This window comes from Saccostrea echinata, unplaced genomic scaffold (genome assembly GCF_033153115.1).
Source record: "Saccostrea echinata isolate AGI-Se365-2 ecotype Australia unplaced genomic scaffold, CSIRO_AGI_Sech_v1 ptg000023l, whole genome shotgun sequence".
Classification (NCBI taxonomy): domain Eukaryota; kingdom Metazoa; phylum Mollusca; class Bivalvia; order Ostreida; family Ostreidae; genus Saccostrea; species Saccostrea echinata.
This window is the reverse complement of record NW_026889772.1, coordinates 14,767,232-14,788,444: the sequence shown is the minus strand read 5'-3', so window position 1 is coordinate 14,788,444 and position 21,213 is coordinate 14,767,232. Positions and strand designations below refer to the sequence as shown.

General features: G+C 33.7%; 1 protein-coding gene across 1 annotated transcript in view; it reads right to left on the bottom strand.

The window, feature by feature from the left end:
• The window catches only part of LOC133191316 (mucin-2-like), a 30,402-nt gene extending 11,460 nt beyond the window's left edge, over positions 1 to 18,942 (bottom strand). Inside the window, exons 1-23 of the mRNA XM_061327064.1 lie at positions 18,804 to 18,942; positions 14,078 to 14,305; positions 13,643 to 13,832; positions 13,015 to 13,292; positions 12,360 to 12,530; positions 12,246 to 12,260; positions 11,453 to 11,899; positions 10,702 to 10,884; positions 10,077 to 10,433; positions 9,495 to 9,950; positions 9,197 to 9,358; positions 8,060 to 8,518; positions 7,762 to 7,923; positions 6,629 to 7,087; positions 6,331 to 6,492; positions 5,200 to 5,658; positions 4,902 to 5,063; positions 3,769 to 4,227; positions 3,471 to 3,632; positions 2,338 to 2,796; positions 2,040 to 2,201; positions 909 to 1,367; positions 611 to 772 (exon numbers count right to left, since the gene is read on the bottom strand). Coding sequence (XP_061183048.1) covers positions 611 to 772; positions 909 to 1,367; positions 2,040 to 2,201; positions 2,338 to 2,796; positions 3,471 to 3,632; positions 3,769 to 4,227; positions 4,902 to 5,063; positions 5,200 to 5,658; positions 6,331 to 6,492; positions 6,629 to 7,087; positions 7,762 to 7,923; positions 8,060 to 8,518; positions 9,197 to 9,358; positions 9,495 to 9,950; positions 10,077 to 10,433; positions 10,702 to 10,884; positions 11,453 to 11,899; positions 12,246 to 12,260; positions 12,360 to 12,530; positions 13,015 to 13,292; positions 13,643 to 13,832; positions 14,078 to 14,305; positions 18,804 to 18,942 — 6,352 coding nt within the window. The remainder of the gene's footprint in view (positions 1 to 610; positions 773 to 908; positions 1,368 to 2,039; positions 2,202 to 2,337; positions 2,797 to 3,470; positions 3,633 to 3,768; positions 4,228 to 4,901; positions 5,064 to 5,199; positions 5,659 to 6,330; positions 6,493 to 6,628; positions 7,088 to 7,761; positions 7,924 to 8,059; positions 8,519 to 9,196; positions 9,359 to 9,494; positions 9,951 to 10,076; positions 10,434 to 10,701; positions 10,885 to 11,452; positions 11,900 to 12,245; positions 12,261 to 12,359; positions 12,531 to 13,014; positions 13,293 to 13,642; positions 13,833 to 14,077; positions 14,306 to 18,803) is intronic.
• Positions 18,943 to 21,213: the final 2,271 nt, after the last annotated feature.

The window sequence follows — 21,213 nt, the reverse complement described above, 5'->3', positions numbered from 1 at the left end:
AGGGAGAACACAATTAAGTACAGATCGCAGGAAATTTTAGTAGCCAAACAAGTTACAAAATGCCACTTTCTGATCAGTTATCTTTTTCAAGAAATATAACAATATTTATCATATACTTAGTAGTAAATACACCGATTGTGCACTGTGCGATACGGGTGACGTCACAATACCCCATATCAAGGACCGGTCCGAAAATCCATATAACGTATCGGACCGGCGTGCAAAAATCCATATCAAACCGGAAGTAACGTTTGTATAAAGTTTAAAAGTTAAATTACTTGATTTTATTTAAATATACATGTAAAATAATTCTTTAATAACATTTGTGGTCTTAATTTTTTCAATAACCTAAAATTGGCTCTATTAAATTTTAAAGAAAAAGGTCATCAACATGCACGAAAGATTCTTCAACGACTTTATGTGAATTCGCATATTAAGTATCTTAAATATATGATAAATAGAACACTACATAAAAAATCCATATCATTGTCATATCAGCCCTGGGCCTTCGGCTCTCGAGCTGATATGGGGCCACTCGGGCTGATATGACATATGATATGGATTTCAGTATGTACTATTCTCTATTTTTTTTTATTTCACATCCACGTACCATAAATACAGTATGCACTGAAAACAACAGTAGGTTGAAGTTGATAAACACGGTGTGTTCCACAGTTACGAATCTTAATGGAAATGGTTATTCCACAGTTCGTATCAGTAACAATACATGCTGTCCGATCCACCACACCGCCTTCTACCGGAGGTATATTGCCTGCATAATGTTTCATAAAAATTACATTCATATATGTAAACATTTCAACCAGCAGTTTCTTTAAGAGATGTTTGATAGATATCCAGAAACATTATTGTAAAGCGAAAAGGGAAAAAGTCACACAAGAAAAACTAACCATTTATCCAGATAGGGTTGAAAGTCCCACAGTGATATCTCATGGCACTCGAAGTTAATAAATCATGTCCCCCAGTTCCATACCATCCATAGACAAGCAAATGGTCAGAGAGACTGGAAGTTGAATTTGCTTGAATTCGATTGGTATGAAATCTCTTTTCGATATCTGTTAAGTTTGTATAATAGATACATGGATCCATGGTTTCAGGTGTTGTAAGAGCTGTTGGTGTTGATGAAGGCCTGTTAGTAGATTCTGTCCAGTTTGTACTTGTTGGTTTCATGGAAGAGTATGATGAAGTTAGGATAGGTGACCCCGTAGTGGTAGACTGATTTGTTGTTGTTTGCTGCATTGTAGTTGATGTTGGCATCTGTGTTGTGTTGCCATGTGTAGTTCCTGTAGTCTGTTGTGAACTCATTTGACTTGTTGTAATCGGTTTTGTCGATGTGGGGACATTGTAATCTGGAAGAAAGGAAGCCATCTTAATACTTTCATGTTGACTTTTAAAACAAGAATTATATTTGAGAGGGAGAATACAATTAAGTACAGATCGCAGGAAATTTTAGTAGCCAAACAAGTTACAAAATGCCACTTTCTGATCAGTTGTCTTTTTCAAGAAATATAACAATATTTATCATATACTTAGTAGTAAATACACCGATTGTGCACTGTGCGATACGGGTGACGTCACAATACCCCATATCAAGTACCGGTCCGAAAATCCATATAACGTATCGGACCGGCGTGCAAAAATCCATATCAAACCGGAAGTAACGTTTGTATAAAGTTTAAAAGTTAAATTACTTGATTTTATTTAAATATACATGTAAAATAATTCTTTAATAACATTTGTGGTCTTAATTTTTTCAATAACCTAAAATTGGCTCTATTAAATTTTAAAGAAAAAGGTCATCAACATGCACGAAAGATTCACGACTTTATGTGAACTCGCATATTAAGTATTTTAAATATATGATAAATAGAACACTACATAAAAAATCCATATCATATGTCATATCAGCCCTGGGCCTTCGGCTCTCGAGCTGATATGGGGCCACTCGGGCTGATATGACATATGATATGGATTTCAGTATGTACTATTCTCTATTTTTTTTTTATTTCACATCCACGTACCATAAATACAGTATGCACTGAAAACAACAGTAGGTCGAAGTTGATAAACACGATGTGTTCCACAGTTACGAATCTTAATGGAAATGGTTATTCCACAGTTCGTATCAGTAACAATACATGCTGTCCGATCCACCACACCGCCTTCTACCGGAGGTATATTGCCTGCATAATGTTTCATAAAAAATACATTCATATATGTAAACATTTCAACCAGCAGTTTCTTTAAGAGGTGTTTGATAGATATCCAGAAACATTATTGTAAAGCGAAAAGGGAAAAAGTCACACAAGAAAAACTAACCATTTATCCAGATAGGATTGAAAGTCCCACAGTGATATCTAATGGCACTCGAAGTTAATAAATCATGTCCCCCAGTTCCATACCACCCATAGACAAGCAAATGATCAGAGAGACTGGAAGTTGAATTTGCTTGAATTCGATTGGTATGAAATCTCTTTTCGATATCTGTTAAGTTTGTATAATAGATACATGGATCCATGGTTTCAGGTGTTGTAAGAGCTGTTGGTGTTGATGAAGGCCTGTTAGTAGATTCTGTCCAGTTTGTACTTGTTGGTTTCATGGAAGAGTATGATGAAGTTAGGATAGGTGACCCCGTAGTGGTAGACTGATTTGTTGTTGTTTGCTGCATTGTAGTTGATGTTGGCATCTGTGTTGTGTTGCCATGTGTAGTTCCTGTAGTCTGTTGTGAACTCATTTGACTTGTTGTAATCGGTTTTGTCGATGTGGGGACATTGTAATCTGGAAGAAAGGAAGCCATCTTAATACTTTCATGTTGACTTTTAAAACAAGAATTATATTTGAGAGGGAGAATACAATTAAGTACAGATCGCAGGAAATTTTAGTAGCCAAACAAGTTACAAAATGCCACTTTCTGATCAGTTGTCTTTTTCAAGAAATATAACAATATTTATCATATACTTAGTAGTAAATACACCGATTGTGCACTGTGCGATACGGGTGACGTCACAATACCCCATATCAAGTACCGGTCCGAAAATCCATATAACGTATCGGACCGGCGTGCAAAAATCCATATCAAACCGGAAGTAACGTTTGTATAAAGTTTAAAAGTTAAATTACTTGATTTTATTTAAATATACATGTAAAATAATTCTTTAATAACATTTGTGGTCTTAATTTTTTCAATAACCTAAAATTGGCTCTATTAAATTTTAAAGAAAAAGGTCATCAACATGCACGAAAGATTCACGACTTTATGTGAACTCGCATATTAAGTATTTTAAATATATGATAAATAGAACACTACATAAAAAATCCATATCATATGTCATATCAGCCCTGGGCCTTCGGCTCTCGAGCTGATATGGGGCCACTCGGGCTGATATGACATATGATATGGATTTCAGTATGTACTATTCTCTATATTTTTTTTTTATTTCACATCCACGTACCATAAATACAGTATGCACTGAAAACGACAGTAGGTCGAAGTTGATAAACACGATGTGTTCCACAGTTACGAATCTTAATGGAAATGGTTATTCCACAGTTCGTATCAGTAACAATACATGCTGTCCGATCCACCACACCGCCTTCTACCGGAGGTATATTGCCTGCATAATGTTTCATAAAAATTACATTCATATATGTAAACTTTTCAACCAGCAGTTTCTTTAAGAGGTGTTTGATAGATATCCAGAAACATTATTGTAAAGCGAAAAGGGAAAAAGTCACACAAGAAAAACTAACCATTTATCCAGATAGGATTGAAAGTCCCACAGTGATATCTAATGGCACTCGAAGTTAATAAATCATGTCCCCCAGTTCCATACCACCCATAGACAAGCAAATGATCAGAGAGACTGGAAGTTGAATTTGCTTGAATTCGATTGGTATGAAATCTCTTTTCGATATCTGTTAAGTTTGTATAATAGATACATGGATCCATGGTTTCAGGTGTTGTAAGAGCTGTTGGTGTTGATGAAGGCCTGTTAGTAGATTCTGTCCAGTTTGTACTTGTTGGTTTCATGGAAGAGTATGATGAAGTTAGGATAGGTGACCCCGTAGTGGTAGACTGATTTGTTGTTGTTTGCTGCATTGTAGTTGATGTTGGCATCTGTGTTGTGTTGCCATGTGTAGTTCCTGTAGTCTGTTGTGAACTCATTTGACTTGTTGTAATCGGTTTTGTCGATGTGGGGACATTGTAATCTGGAAGAAAGGAAGCCATCTTAATACTTTCATGTTGACTTTTAAAACAAGAATTATATTTAAGAGGGAGAATACAATTAAGTACAGATCGCAGGAAATTTTAGTAGCCAAACAAGTTACAAAATGCCACTTTCTGATCAGTTATCTTTTTCAAGAAATATAACAATATTTATCATATACTTAGTAGTAAATACACCGATTGTGCACTGTGCGATACGGGTGACGTCACAATACCCCATATCAAGGACCGGTCCGAAAATCCATATAACGTATCGGACCGGCGTGCAAAAATCCATATCAAACCGGAAGTAACGTTTGTATAAAGTTTAAAAGTTAAATTACTTGATTTTATTTAAATATACATGTAAAATAATTCTTTAATAACATTTGTGGTCTTAATTTTTTCAATAACCTAAAATTGGCTCTATTAAATTTTAAAGAAAAAGGTCATCAACATGCACGAAAGATTCACGACTTTATGTGAACTCGCATATTAAGTATTTTAAATATATGATAAATAGAACACTACATAAAAAATCCATATCATATGTCATATCAGCCCTGGGCCTTCGGCTCTCGAGCTGATATGGGGCCACTCGGGCTGATATGACATATGATATGGATTTCAGTATGTACTATTCTCTATATTTTTTTTTTATTTCACATCCACGTACCATAAATACAGTATGCACTGAAAACAACAGTAGGTCGAAGTTGATAAACACGATGTGTTCCACAGTTACGAATCTTAATGGAAATGGTTATTCCACAGTTCGTATCAGTAACAATACATGCTGTCCGATCCACCACACCGCCTTCTACCGGAGGTATATTGCCTGCATAATGTTTCATAAAAATTACATTCATATATGTAAACTTTTCAACCAGCAGTTTCTTTAAGAGGTGTTTGATAGATATCCAGAAACATTATTGTAAAGCGAAAAGGGAAAAAGTCACACAAGAAAAACTAACCATTTATCCAGATAGGATTGAAAGTCCCACAGTGATATCTAATGGCACTCGAAGTTAATAAATCATGTCCCCCAGTTCCATACCACCCATAGACAAGCAAATGATCAGAGAGACTGGAAGTTGAATTTGCTTGAATTCGATTGGTATGAAATCTCTTTTCGATATCTGTTAAGTTTGTATAATAGATACATGGATCCATGGTTTCAGGTGTTGTAAGAGCTGTTGGTGTTGATGAAGACCTGTTAGTAGATTCTGTCCAGTTTGTACTTGTTGGTTTCATGGAAGAGTATGATGAAGTTAGGATAGGTGACCCCGTAGTGGTAGACTGATTTGTTGTTGTTTGCTGCATTGTAGTTGATGTTGGCATCTGTGTTGTGTTGCCATGTGTAGTTCCTGTAGTCTGTTGTGAACTCATTTGACTTGTTGTAATCGGTTTTGTCGATGTGGGGACATTGTAATCTGGAAGAAAGGAAGCCATCTTAATACTTTCATGTTGACTTTTAAAACAAGAATTATATTTAAGAGGGAGAATACAATTAAGTACAGATCGCAGGAAATTTTAGTAGCCAAACAAGTTACAAAATGCCACTTTCTGATCAGTTGTCTTTTTCAAGAAATATAACAATATTTATCATATACTTAGTAGTAAATACACCGATTGTGCACTGTGCGATACGGGTGACGTCACAATACCCCATATCAAGGACCGGTCCGAAAATCCATATAACGTATCGGACCGGCGTGCAAAAATCCATATCAAACCGGAAGTAACGTTTGTATAAAGTTTAAAAGTTAAATTACTTGATTTTATTTAAATATACATGTAAAATAATTCTTTAATAACATTTGTGGTCTTAATTTTTTCAATAACCTAAAATTGGCTCTATTAAATTTTAAAGAAAAAGGTCATCAACATGCACGAAAGATTCACGACTTTATGTGAACTCGCATATTAAGTATTTTAAATATATGATAAATAGAACACTACATAAAAAATCCATATCATATGTCATATCAGCCCTGGGCCTTCGGCTCTCGAGCTGATATGGGGCCACTCGGGCTGATATGACATATGATATGGATTTCAGTATGTACTATTCTCTATTTTTTTTTTATTTCACATCCACGTACCATAAATACAGTATGCACTGAAAACAACAGTAGGTCGAAGTTGATAAACACGATGTGTTCCACAGTTACGAATCTTAATGGAAATGGTTATTCCACAGTTCGTATCAGTAACAATACATGCTGTCCGATCCACCACACCGCCTTCTACCGGAGGTATATTGCCTGCATAATGTTTCATAAAAAATACATTCATATATGTAAACATTTCAACCAGCAGTTTCTTTAAGAGGTGTTTGATAGATATCCAGAAACATTATTGTAAAGCGAAAAGGGAAAAAGTCACACAAGAAAAACTAACCATTTATCCAGATAGGATTGAAAGTCCCACAGTGATATCTAATGGCACTCGAAGTTAATAAATCATGTCCCCCAGTTCCATACCACCCATAGACAAGCAAATGATCAGAGAGACTGGAAGTTGAATTTGCTTGAATTCGATTGGTATGAAATCTCTTTTCGATATCTGTTAAGTTTGTATAATAGATACATGGATCCATGGTTTCAGGTGTTGTAAGAGCTGTTGGTGTTGATGAAGGCCTGTTAGTAGATTCTGTCCAGTTTGTACTTGTTGGTTTCATGGAAGAGTATGATGAAGTTAGGATAGGTGACCCCGTAGTGGTAGACTGATTTGTTGTTGTTTGCTGCATTGTAGTTGATGTTGGCATCTGTGTTGTGTTGCCATGTGTAGTTCCTGTAGTCTGTTGTGAACTCATTTGACTTGTTGTAATCGGTTTTGTCGATGTGGGGACATTGTAATCTGGAAGAAAGGAAGCCATCTTAATACTTTCATGTTGACTTTTAAAACAAGAATTATATTTGAGAGGGAGAATACAATTAAGTACAGATCGCAGGAAATTTTAGTAGCCAAACAAGTTACAAAATGCCACTTTCTGATCAGTTGTCTTTTTCAAGAAATATAACAATATTTATCATATACTCAGTAGTAAATACACCGATTGTGCACTGTGCGATACGGGTGACGTCACAATACCCCATATCAAGTACCGGTCCGAAAATCCATATAACGTATCGGACCGGCGTGCAAAAATCCATATCAAACCGGAAGTAACGTTTGTATAAAGTTTAAAAGTTAAATTACTTGATTTTATTTAAATATACATGTAAAATAATTCTTTAATAACATTTGTGGTCTTAATTTTTTCAATAACCTAAAATTGGCTCTATTAAATTTTAAAGAAAAAGGTCATCAACATGCACGAAAGATTCACGACTTTATGTGAACTCGCATATTAAGTATTTTAAATATATGATAAATAGAACACTACATAAAAAATCCATATCATATGTCATATCAGCCCTGGGCCTTCGGCTCTCGAGCTGATATGGGGCCACTCGGGCTGATATGACATATGATATGGATTTCAGTATGTACTATTCTCTATATTTTTTTTTTATTTCACATCCACGTACCATAAATACAGTATGCACTGAAAACAACAGTAGGTCGAAGTTGATAAACACGATGTGTTCCACAGTTACGAATCTTAATGGAAATGGTTATTCCACAGTTCGTATCAGTAACAATACATGCTGTCCGATCCACCACACCGCCTTCTACCGGAGGTATATTGCCTGCATAATGTTTCATAAAAATTACATTCATATATGTAAACTTTTCAACCAGCAGTTTCTTTAAGAGGTGTTTGATAGATATCCAGAAACATTATTGTAAAGCGAAAAGGGAAAAAGTCACACAAGAAAAACTAACCATTTATCCAGATAGGATTGAAAGTCCCACAGTGATATCTAATGGCACTCGAAGTTAATAAATCATGTCCCCCAGTTCCATACCACCCATAGACAAGCAAATGATCAGAGAGACTGGAAGTTGAATTTGCTTGAATTCGATTGGTATGAAATCTCTTTTCGATATCTGTTAAGTTTGTATAATAGATACATGGATCCATGGTTTCAGGTGTTGTAAGAGCTGTTGGTGTTGATGAAGGCCTGTTAGTAGATTCTGTCCAGTTTGTACTTGTTGGTTTCATGGAAGAGTATGATGAAGTTAGGATAGGTGACCCCGTAGTGGTAGACTGATTTGTTGTTGTTTGCTGCATTGTAGTTGATGTTGGCATCTGTGTTGTGTTGCCATGTGTAGTTCCTGTAGTCTGTTGTGAACTCATTTGACTTGTTGTAATCGGTTTTGTCGATGTGGGGACATTGTAATCTGGAAGAAAGGAAGCCATCTTAATACTTTCATGTTGACTTTTAAAACAAGAATTATATTTAAGAGGGAGAATACAATTAAGTACAGATCGCAGGAAATTTTAGTAGCCAAACAAGTTACAAAATGCCACTTTCTGATCAGTTATCTTTTTCAAGAAATATAACAATATTTATCATATACTTAGTAGTAAATACACCGATTGTGCACTGTGCGATACGGGTGACGTCACAATACCCCATATCAAGTACCGGTCCGAAAATCCATATAACGTATCGGACCGGCGTGCAAAAATCCATATCAAACCGGAAGTAACGTTTGTATAAAGTTTAAAAGTTAAATTACTTGATTTTATTTAAATATACATGTAAAATAATTCTTTAATAACATTTGTGGTCTTAATTTTTTCAATAACCTAAAATTGGCTCTATTAAATTTTAAAGAAAAAGGTCATCAACATGCACGAAAGATTCTTCAACGACTTTATGTGAACTCGCATATTAAGTATTTTAAATATATGATAAATAGAACACTACATAAAAAATCCATATCATATGTCATATCAGCCCTGGGCCTTCGGCTCTCGAGCTGATATGGGGCCACTCGGGCTGATATGACATATGATATGGATTTCAGTATGTACTATTCTCTATTTTTTTTTTTTATTTCACATCCACGTACCATAAATACAGTATGCACTGAAAACAACAGTAGGTCGAAGTTGATAAACACGATGTGTTCCACAGTTACGAATCTTAATGGAAATGGTTATTCCACAGTTCGTATCAGTAACAATACATGCTGTCCGATCCACCACACCGCCTTCTACCGGAGGTATATTGCCTGCATAATGTTTCATAAAAATTACATTCATATATGTAAACTTTTCAACCAGCAGTTTCTTTAAGAGGTGTTTGATAGATATCCAGAAACATTATTGTAAAGCGAAAAGGGAAAAAGTCACACAAGAAAAACTAACCATTTATCCAGATAGGATTGAAAGTCCCACAGTGATATCTAATGGCACTCGAAGTTAATAAACCATGTCCCCCAGTTCCATACCACCCATAGACAAGCAAATGATCAGAGAGACTGGAAGTTGAATTTGCTTGAATTCGATTGGTATGAAATCTCTTTTCGATATCTGTTAAGTTTGTATAATAGATACATGGATCCATGGTTTCAGGTGTTGTAAAAGCTGTTGGTGTTGGTGAAGGCCTGTTAGTAGATTCTGTCCAGTTTGTACTTGTTGGTTTCATGGAAGAGTATGATGAAGTTAGGATAGGTGACCCCGTAGTGGTAGATTTATTTGTTGTTTGCTGCATTGTAGTTGATGTTGGCGTCTGTGTTGTGTTGCCATTTGTGGTTTCTGTAGTCTGTTGTGAACTCGTTTGACTTGTTGTAATCGGTTTTGACGTTGTGGGGACATTGTTATCTGGAAGGAAGGAAGTCAATTTAATATTTTCACCTTAATCTTTTTTAAAATACATGTATGAAAGTAAGGTCACATGGAAGTACAGAACACAGGAAATCTGAAATGCTTAAAGGTCACATAAGTTACCTGAATTTTCTGTAGTTGATTCTTGGGTAGTCGGTTTTATTGAATTCGTATCATTGATGATAGGAGTTGATTGTGAAGGAGGGTAAGATGTGCTTGATGCATTGGTTGTCAGATTAGAATCTGGATATTCTGTGGTTGTTATATTGGGTAAAACTATGGTTGAATTCGTGACGTTGATGCTATGAGTTGTTGATAAAGTAGGTCGTTGTGTGCTTGAGACGTTAGTTATGATAACAGAACCTGAACTTTCTGTGGTTGTTTTCTGGGGGATAGCTGTGGTTGAATTCGTGACGTTGATGACAGTAGTTTTTAAAGTAGGGTGTGGTGTGCTTGATGCGTTAGTTGTTATTACAGTCCCTGTGAAGTGATCATGCATTATTTTATTACTTGGCATATTGTGAAACAATCTTGAAATGGAATAACCTATGATAAAAGGCATTTATTTTTAGAAATATTAAAACTTAAAATGATTGCATTTAAAAATCATATAAATAAACAATAACTGAAAACTCGCCAGTAAGCAAATTACAGTCAATCTAAACGACTAAATGACTTTAACATGGGTGGAAATGAATAATAGAAATAGATGTTGAAATTGTTGTCAATTGTGGAGTAGACGTCGTACCGTTGGACACAAATATTGTAGATTTTGTACTGGTGTATTGATCTAAGGTCGTTAGATACAATTCTAACTCGTCTGTAGTTGTTTGTTGAGGTATTGGTAGGGTTGTATTTGTGGCACTGCTGACATGCGTCGTTTGGGTGGTAGAGAATGTTGTAGTGGTGACATTGGTAGGCGGGATGGACCCTAATATTATATTGTTTAAATTATTTCTTTATACTGTGTTTGGAAAGCATGAACTTTTTTTCATCTGACAATATTTAATGAAAAGCATTTTCAAAATACTAGTATTTATTTTCCCAAAATTTTGTGTCCCATAAATATTTGTTCCTGTAAATGACATGTAACATCGAGTAATTTTGAATCATACTTGATTTATGAATTCACTTACCAAAACAATATCCTGAGCTTTTAATATGAGTTGATTTCAAAAAATAAACACGATAAGTGCCACAATTTTTCACGTTTATCAAAACAGTTTGATGACACCAGTTATCGTCACCACCATAGAAACATACAGTTCTTCTCACAATTCCAGCTGTTACATTTGGTATGGAACCTACAGTGTTTGTTTTAAGAATATGGATGAAGTTCAAGCTTAAGGAATACTATTCGGAGTATTAAGAACATATTCTAAAAATTATGAAAATTACATTATACAACAATTGCAGTTATTTACAAAGGTAATAAACCCGTTTATGAAAAATGTCAAAAGTTTTTCTCCAAGTTAGTAATGATTGCATATGTTTATTACCAGTCAGATATCCTGGATACATAGTTCCACAGTGGTAGAGGTTCGGCCTACGTATAGGAATATCCAGGTTACCAGCGCGGTACCATTGTTCTGGTAGGTCCTTATCGTCAATGAAAGAACTATTTTCACTGACAACGTTCTCTATAAAGCGGTCTCCGTAATTTGGAAGGATTGAATAGCTAGAACAAGGGTCAGTCTGGGGTGTTGTGTGGGGTTTACTACTAGTTGTAAACTGTTGGGTACTTTGAGTTGACAATGTGATATTGGACACAGAAGTTCCAAAATCTGCAGTTGTATAATAATCTGAGGTCGTTAGATCTAATTCTGAATCGTCTGTAGTAATTGTTTCTTGAGGTATTGGCAGGGTTGAATTCACGTCATGGCTGTTATCAGTCGTGTGTAAAGTAGTATGTGGTGTGGTTGATTTAACGGAGACCGGGGTAGATTCTGATTAAAAAAATCCCCAAAAAATATATTTTACATTCTACAGGACATTTGCATAAAATTTGATTTAATCATTTAATTAATTTAAAGTCTTATTTCATGCCAGATAATTGTAAACGAAACTTTAGATATGGTATTTGTATGCCAGTATGATCAGTGAGTAGTTTTTAAAATATTTCTCATACATATTTTTACTAATAACAACTTACAAAAACAAAATAAATTCTAAAAGATTATTCAAGATTTTGTTTATATATCATATCAGTAACATTCAAGGCATATTAAAACCATTGTTTTTTCTTTCTTAAATACATGTCAAACTTTTCATTAAATATGAGAGTTAACCAACCTGTTCTATCCATTCCTGAAAAAAAAAATATGTGAAGATATCAAATAATAGATACAAAACCAGTCATAATAAAGGATAATCAACAAAACAAACAATATGTAAATAACAACATACCAAAACAGTAGGCTTCGTCGTTACTTGGTGTTGGGTATAAATAGTACACTCTGTAGACGCCACAGTTTTTCACAAATATTTGCAAGTGATGGACGCAGAAGTTACCTACCACGTGCCCCAGAAAACAAACTTTCCTTTCTGCTATACCATCATCAGTGTCAGGAATCTCTCCTGATTACAACATAAATAATCATTAAGTCATTTAAATTAGCCTTGTTAGAAATTAAATTATTAATTTAAGTAATTATATATGTGTTTGATTGAGATGAATTCGGATATTATATAAATGTACCATTATTTTTCATCGATATGAATACATGAGAATATTGATATCTATATTCACAAAATTTGTCTTCATGTAATGAATAAGAAAGACTTCATCATGTAAAAATGTCCTTTTTTGAAAACTGATAAATATATAACTCTTAACCAAATTTATGTAACATAATCTTATACATGTAACAAGTAAATTCTGGGCATAAATGACAAAAATAGACTAAGAACCACATATTATTGACTAGTTAATTACAAATCAAGCTAATTAGTCAAGTGATACAAAATATAGTTATGTTATACGATTAAAAAATCAATATTCTATGGATACAAATAGAATCATTATTACTCTATAATACAGAGGCTGCATTCTATAACTTACCATCGATCCAGACAGGGAATATTGTTCCACAGTGGAGAAGAGACGGTGGGATATTTGGCATGTCCAGTGAATGTCCTGCCCGGTACCAACCCTCCTCCAGATGACGGTCATGAATGTGGGCTCCCGTGGATCCATTTAGAACATTTAAATAGTAACGGTCATACGCATTAGGAAGAGGAGAATAATTATAGCAAGGGTCCAGTTCAGGTATACTTGTGACGTCATCAGTAACAGATGATGTTGTGACAGAGAAAGAACTATTGTCGTTTTCAATATCTGTAAATTATGTTTCGAATTGTTAATATGGCTTACTTTATAAGAAACTGAATTTGGCTTGATTATAAATATAACTACTAATGGAATTTTGACGATATGTTTTATTTTTTATTTTATTTGTTGGTTTACAAGTTTTATAACTTTTCTTCATTTTAATAATATCTCGATATTAAATTAAACATTTTTAACATACATACCGGTCCTTTCTTTCCCTAGAAATGATATTTTTGACATTTGTTCATTTTGAAAACTATTGAAAATCAGTCGTGCATAATCACTTCGCACTTTAAGTTTCTATACCAAATATACATATAAAATTGACAAAGCAAATATTTTTGTTTATTGAAACAGTATATTATGTTTGTACTCACCAAAGCAGTAAGCTTCGTCATTGCTCTGTGTGGGAGGAAGACGGTACACCCTGTATACTCCACAGTTCTTTACTTTTATATCAATATGATGAATACAGAAGTTTCCCTGAATGTGACCCAGAAAACATACCCTTCTTTCTGCCTCTCCATCAGTTGTGTTTGGAATGCTTCCTTAAATCAGTAGTTAACACTTTTTATGGATTTATCGTAAAGAATATGGTACTTAGATTTGATATTTCCCTGTAAGATTTTTTCTTCTTAAAGCTGATATTGCATTTGAAGAAAGAAATTAGATTATTTTTCTGAAAAAGCTCAGTTGCCTAATCCAAAATTGCTCACTTTTAGAGAATTGTGATTATTTCCATTGTATAAAACTTGATCTATGTATTTTTTATCAAAGAAATTATCTCTCTTACCGTTCATCCATGCGGGGAACGTTGTACCACAGTGGAGATGGGAGGACGGGGGCGTCGTCGGCATGTCCATAGCGTACCCCGCCCTGTACCAGCCTTCTTCAATATGCCTGTCATGTAAGATGCTCACAGCTGATCCACTTATGTTGTTTGTGAGGTAGCGATCGTAAGGATTTGGTAGGGATAAATACTCTTCACATGGATCCCCTCTTGAAGATGTAAGAATTGTTACTGAAACAATTATATTTTTGAGATTTGATTATTTCTGCTATCAATAAGATGAAAATACAAAATATCAAAGAATTTCGTCTTTTTGGATTGTGTTGTGTATATGCATTTTTATTACTTGAGAATTGAATAGAACTGACTATAAAACATTCTCCATATGGTAAGTTATCCAAATTATGGCAAGTAATTGAGTATTGAAGAAAAACACAGTGTAACGTTTGAAGGATCGCAAGAATTATATAGATATAAAAAAAAGACGCCATACATACGTAAAGAGAGATAAATAATTAAAAATATTCCAGCCGATGACATCCTGCTCTGATAAAGACAGAAAAAACAGCTGGTCTTTTAAAGTTTATAATTCTACTTTGCCTGTTCAGGTTTAGATTTATAGATGTAGGATTTTGGGTGTACCTTAAATCAACATTGATATGGGTGGACAATAAGTACCAATTTACAATCACATGTACACATACATCTCCTCCCTATTTCTCCTCGAGAGTTCACTCCCTAAGGATAGTTACGTTACATTATTTTATGCATTTATAATCTGTTTAAATACTTTCTTTGTATATTTGTGCAGTTTTATTGTTTTATAGCTTGATTTCAGCCATTGGAAGGCGGTTGACAAATTGTAAATTTACTTTTTTGCCATATAAATACATAAAAAAAAATAATTGAAATATTTTTAATCCTTAACATTTTATTCCATGGTTAGAATTAACTTATGAATTAAAAAGTTGGTTAATTATAAATAAAATAAAATAATTTTCGTAATAAAATAAAATTTCCAAACATCATTTTCTATCATTTTTTACTTGAATCTTTCTGTTTCTGATCCGGTGAGTAAGATGGATAAAGATGTACATTTCTTTCAAAACGTCATTTTAAAACTTTTAAAAGGAGTGCTCCTCCCCGTAATATCATCAACATTTTAATCAATGAACACACATCTATCTGGTCATCAACAACCCTTTCTCTTGAATTTTCATTCCCGTAATTCCAAAATAATCCCTATTTTTATCAATATAATGCATATATCAGTAATTTTGAAATATATAAGTATGACCAAATATAAAGTTGATAAGCTGAGTGACTACCTCAAAATCAGATACATTTGGACAATGTGGATTTTGGGGCCTTAAGTGCAAGCGGACGCATGGAAGGAAGTGAAGATATGAGGTGAAGGAAAAGTGGATTCTTGCAAATCCTTCCTTCATAGATACTGTAAAGATATTATATTTAACGTGTACGATATTTGACGGAAATTAATTTTTGAGCAAGATTAGCGCATTTCTTAATGTTCTTATTTATTTGTATATGTGCGAGACATTTAGTGTTGTACTTGAATTAGCGGACGTTGCTTTCCGCCAAAGGCGCTAAAAAAGATTACACAGCCAAACATAATATACGTTTATACAGTAATATCGTGTACATTACTTACTCTACGCAATAGCCTTCACACAGTGTTAATTTGTTGAGTTTTTGTTGTTGCTTAAATTGCATGTACTTCTCTTTTTTCCTATCAACCTGCTTTATATTCCTTTCTCATTACTTTGTTGATGATACACATATCAAATCTGTTCAAATTCATTTTCTTAAAAAAGCTACAATTCTAGGGACATTAAAACTGAAACTTATTTAGACTAAACTGTAACTCTTTCTTAAGCTGTGGAATCAATGACCTAGTGACTGAAGTTTTATGCAAGAAAAAGATGGATAAATATGAGAAAGTATTCAAGGATAGAATTCAATGATATTATAATAATATTTTTATTAAAATCATTACTAGTCTATTTTGGCATAATTTCCTCTTTGCTTAGAAAGTCCTTAATAATACAAGAATGGGTAATACATCTTTTACTTTTGCAAATTTTTAAGATACAATTTTTAGTGAAATTAAAAATCAGGAATGTCGAAAAACAATATATTTTAAAGCATGCATAATTACTTTAGTCATTCTTCCGGCGAAATCAGGTACATTTATGTATTCAAATTATTACTTGATAAACAGCCATGATAATGTGCGTACAGGTGTTAACAACTGGAGAGAAGCATAATAATTATTGATAAAACAAATTAAAGCATTTGATCAAATTTAGATATATGAGCAAGTGTTAGCAAAACGAGTGGAAGCCATAAAGCCATACTGTAGCAGACAAAGATATAAAGGAACCTTCATGTTAAACATTATTCAAAACAATGAACGTGTGTGGCATCAGCTATCATAGTAGGCTATAAAACACAACATGCCTAGAAGTAGAGAGTTAAATCAAAATGAAAACTGAAGTTAAATGATTTATGTCAGAACTGTTAGATTTTTGTGACTTTTTTTCTCCCAAGAATAAAGTTAAAGTGCAGGCAACATTATTAGATTTTATATGTTTAGAATTTAAGCAGGCAAACTTGTGCTTTTGTATTCAAAAGATTGGTTAATTGTTTTAAGACGTGAATTGGCAATGAAATCCGGAACACATTGCCGCTTTTCTTATATTGCAGTGCTCCAATCCAAAGTAAATGGAACCACAGAGAGTCAAATGTGTAACCTGACGAAGAAATCTTAATCTAGAGTTATGATTCTTTTTGTCTGTGATGTTCAAGAAAGTTGTCTCAAATATTTTGGAAATAGCTAACTTCATGAAATCTAATGTTATTCTAATTTGGTTTGTTTGGACATTTTTACATTTTGTGCATTGAGATATGTGCACTACAACTCGACAAGATGATAACATAATATGTTCCTTTACGTTGATGAATAAACAAAATCTACAGAAGAAATGAATGTTTTTTAAATGAACAATTGCAAAAATGTTTTGATACATTTCTCATATTTTTGAGTCATACTTACTAAAGTAAATATTTGATTCAAAGCTGGTAACAACATAGCCCTTGTATGTAAGGCTCATTATTACAATTGCATTTTAGAGGAACTTGGAATAATTCTAAGTGGTAATCCATCTTATAGTCATAGTTCTTTTTCTAGGAAAGAAATTCTTCAAAATCATATGTTGTCAGTTTTAAATATTTTTAATATTCCCAACAACGAAGCGAATTAGAATTACCATATCTATACTGGATTCCTTAAGATCATACAAATCCTTACAACCAAATAAATGTTCTACCAAGCCTCGTTCTTTACTCTTCACGAAAATATTAACAGCAGTGAAGGAGAAACCTCAGGAGTACTGTACGACAACATATTCGAGAAGTGGTGATAATCAGATACTTAAAAGCTCCAAAGAACATTTTAAAAATTCGAACTCACAGAATTTTACCAAAATCAATATCATCAAAACGTACAACTTGTATCAACGTTTTATACATCCATTTCCCAAGATGAATTAAAGACCAAAATTTTTGACATCATACGCAGCTGCTTCTTCAATAAAATGGTACTAGTAAGTTTACATATATTGTCATTGTTCATCTGCAAACTTATTTTGTTAAAAAAAAAAAATAATAAAAAAGATTCTATACACAAGTACCCCGAGGTTGATATTAAAAAATTCTTAAGTTTGTCGTTGAAATATCCATGTAGTTTTCGGAGACCAAGTCTTCCAATAATCTGTTGGAATTCCAACATACAAGTTATTAGCAAACCTGTTTATATATTCATATGAAGAATTTATCTAGAAGCTTCTACATGAAAAAAGAAGTCTTTTGTAGCCTTTAATTTAACATTTAGATATACTGACGATGTTTTATCAATAAAAAAGTATTCAGTTTCATTCCTGCTTTGATTCGATATATCCCATTGAACTCAAAATAAAAGACATCACAGAGTCTGACAATTTTTTTTATATCTGGGATGTTTTACTAGAGAAAACACTGATACCAAAATGACAACTCATCTTTATTGACAAAAGTGTTGATTTCGACTTTTCTATCATCAGCTTTCCTTATATCTCCTGCATATAAAGCTCTTGTCTCCAAGTTGATTCTGTTCAACGTACAAACAATATCTTAAACGATTCAGGCAATTCATAAATAAGTTGATGATACAAGGATCAATTATCTTGTTTGAAGTCAACATATGCCATGGCATATTCTATAGTCAGTACAATGGCTTTGTTTCCAATCTGCCATTAAATCAAAGCTGACTGAAGTCTTTCATACAAATTGTTAGGCCGTTATTTTCACACTGAACTGTCCAAAAACATTTCCTTGTGAACTGTCGACAGGGATGTTTACTCCTCTACGGCACGATCCCAACTCTGTTTTAAGAGGTCCGTGTCGACAGGGATGTTTACTCCTCCACGGCAAGATCCCAACTCTGTTTTAAGAGGTCCGTGTTGTCTCTGCTCATAATTTGTATTGCTGAAATGAAGTTTTGAGAATGACCACTGTTCACATATTATTCTCAGTAATAATAATATATTCAGACAATAAATACAAACAGTCAATCTTTTTTTAAAATATGATTTGCTCGATAATTAACAGCAACGTAAATACCAAAGCTATTTGTCATCATATTCTAGGAAAATCATTTTATAGTTTTAACCTTGAGAGGATTGGGGAGCATCTGGAATTTTTGCTTCCTTTTTTATTTCATCTGTTTTCTTAGTGATGTGTACTTTATAATAATTGACTTTTTCTAGTGTATAGTCAGGGTTTTCTTCAAACTTTTCAGCCAGAAACATGTTTGAAAAAGCTCAGACCTTAGAGTTAGTTTTCAAAGTAATGCTTTTTGCGTGTGTGATTGCTTCAGAGCACATCACTTACCTTTTAAGATAAAACAAAGTTATTTTGTAGTTTCTGATTTTTTTGTTTTGGTTTTTCCTAATAGACATTTCGCAAATCTGCAATTATATAACTGAACAATGAAAGAAAAACAATGTACTAATATTCCATATTATAACAAATTCAGGAGTTAATTGCATTTCTATATAATATTTACACATTATTATAAGTTTAAAATTGATAGTAGTGCATTTTGGACAATATTATATGCTTGAAGTTCTTTCCTTTCTTTCTTTGGTTTTGCAATGAAAATAGAGATTCATTATGTTCTCAATAAGCAAAAAATGAATAATGTATAAAAAAAATGTATAATGACATAAAATCACGCCAAGTTTGATTACCATATTGTTTTATTTTTTGTTTTTTGCTTTTGAAAGATCATTGCAAGTGGTGTAAATCAATGTGGATACTTAAAAACTCCAAAGAACTTTTAGAAAATTTGAAATCACAAAATCTTACTAAAATCAATAACATCAAAACGTACGACTTTTCAACACTTTGTACAACCATTCCCCACGATATATTGAAGTCCAAGCTTTTTGACATCATAGACAGCTGCTTTTTTCAGTACAAATGGAACTTGTAAATATACTTACCTCGTCAATGGTCATTTGTAAAATTATTTTGTTAAAACGCATTCTGATTGTACACACAAGCATTCTGAAGTTGATATTAAAAAGATGCTTGAGCTTCTGATTGACTGTATCTATGTAGTTTTTGGAGATCAGGTCTTCCAACAATCTGTTGAAATTCCCATGGGTACCAATTGCGCCCCCTTATTGCACTTTTACAATCGACGGCTTACTTTGACATTTAAACTTGCGTTATGTATGGGGGTACGGAATGGATAATAGATAAGAAAATATAAATAGTGGTTATAGGTATGGTGTTGGGGGCGCTTACATGATTTACCTGTATGCAATCAACACAAGAGATGATGGAAGGCAGAATAACTTAAAATATGTTATTCGTAGGGGTAGTATCTCCTTTCAATCTCATTTGCTGAAGGAATCAAATAAGGAAGAAAAAAAAAAACATTTCGAAAGGAAAAATTGACAGGAGTTGGTCAAGGTGGAAAGGGATGGGCTGAGGATAGGGTGGTTGCAGTTCCCTTCCAAGACAACGTAATATGTGCTTTAAAACTGCGCATTATTACCTTTTAATGAATTGTTCGGCTAAATATTTATACCGCAAAAGAGCCTCCGTATATTGTCCTAGTGTAAAAGTAAGCCGTTGACTGTAAAAGTCAGTGCTTCTCGCAAAAGTCCAATAGCAGACCTATTTTTGTATTCATATGAAGTAGAATTTATTCAAAAACTTCTACATGAGAAGAAGAAAACACTTGCTGTGGCCTTCAACTCGCGGGTTCGAATCCCACTGTGGGACGTGGAGACCGGTCCTTCGGATGAGACCGTATAAACCGAGGTCGCAGTAGGTGTTGGCACGAAAAAGATCCCTCACTGCTCAATGGCCGTAAGTGCCGAGCATAGGACAAAATTTGTAGCTCTCGACCGGCAAGTGATGGCGTCTCCATATGAGTGAAAAATTCTCGAGAGGGACGTTAAACAACAAACAAACAAACAAATCAAGTCAAATGCTGATTGATGTTTTTCATACTAATTGTTAGGCCATTACTGAAATGTCTACAGATTTTTCGGGAGTTTTTCCCGATCATGACAAGGAGCACACGGTGGGTGTGACCGGTCAGCAGGGGATGCTCATTCCTCCATGGCACCTGATCCCACCTCTAAATTTTGAGGTCCGTGTTTGCTCTGCTCTAAATTTGTATCGTTTCATTGGACTTTCGAAATTGAATACGTTCGTTATCTTCATATTTCATTTATTTGTTGTTTTTTTTTCTTTTTGAGAGAAAAATAAACTCCATTCACTTAATTTTCATTAGCTTAAATAGCTTAATTAGTTTGACCTACTTTTATAAGCCTTGAATACGATTTTAACATTGTTAATCAGAGCAGATGTACTTGTAGACAGAATTTAACTAACGTTAATAATTTATCACCACTGGATATAAAAATTAAATTAAACAAACATATTAATCATTTTGTATGCTAAATTGAAATCTTAAAAAAAACATGGATTGGGGTTTTCTTTAATGAAGGCTTTTAATTCTATCTTAAAGATCGTTATGTAACTTATATGTTTATTGAAAT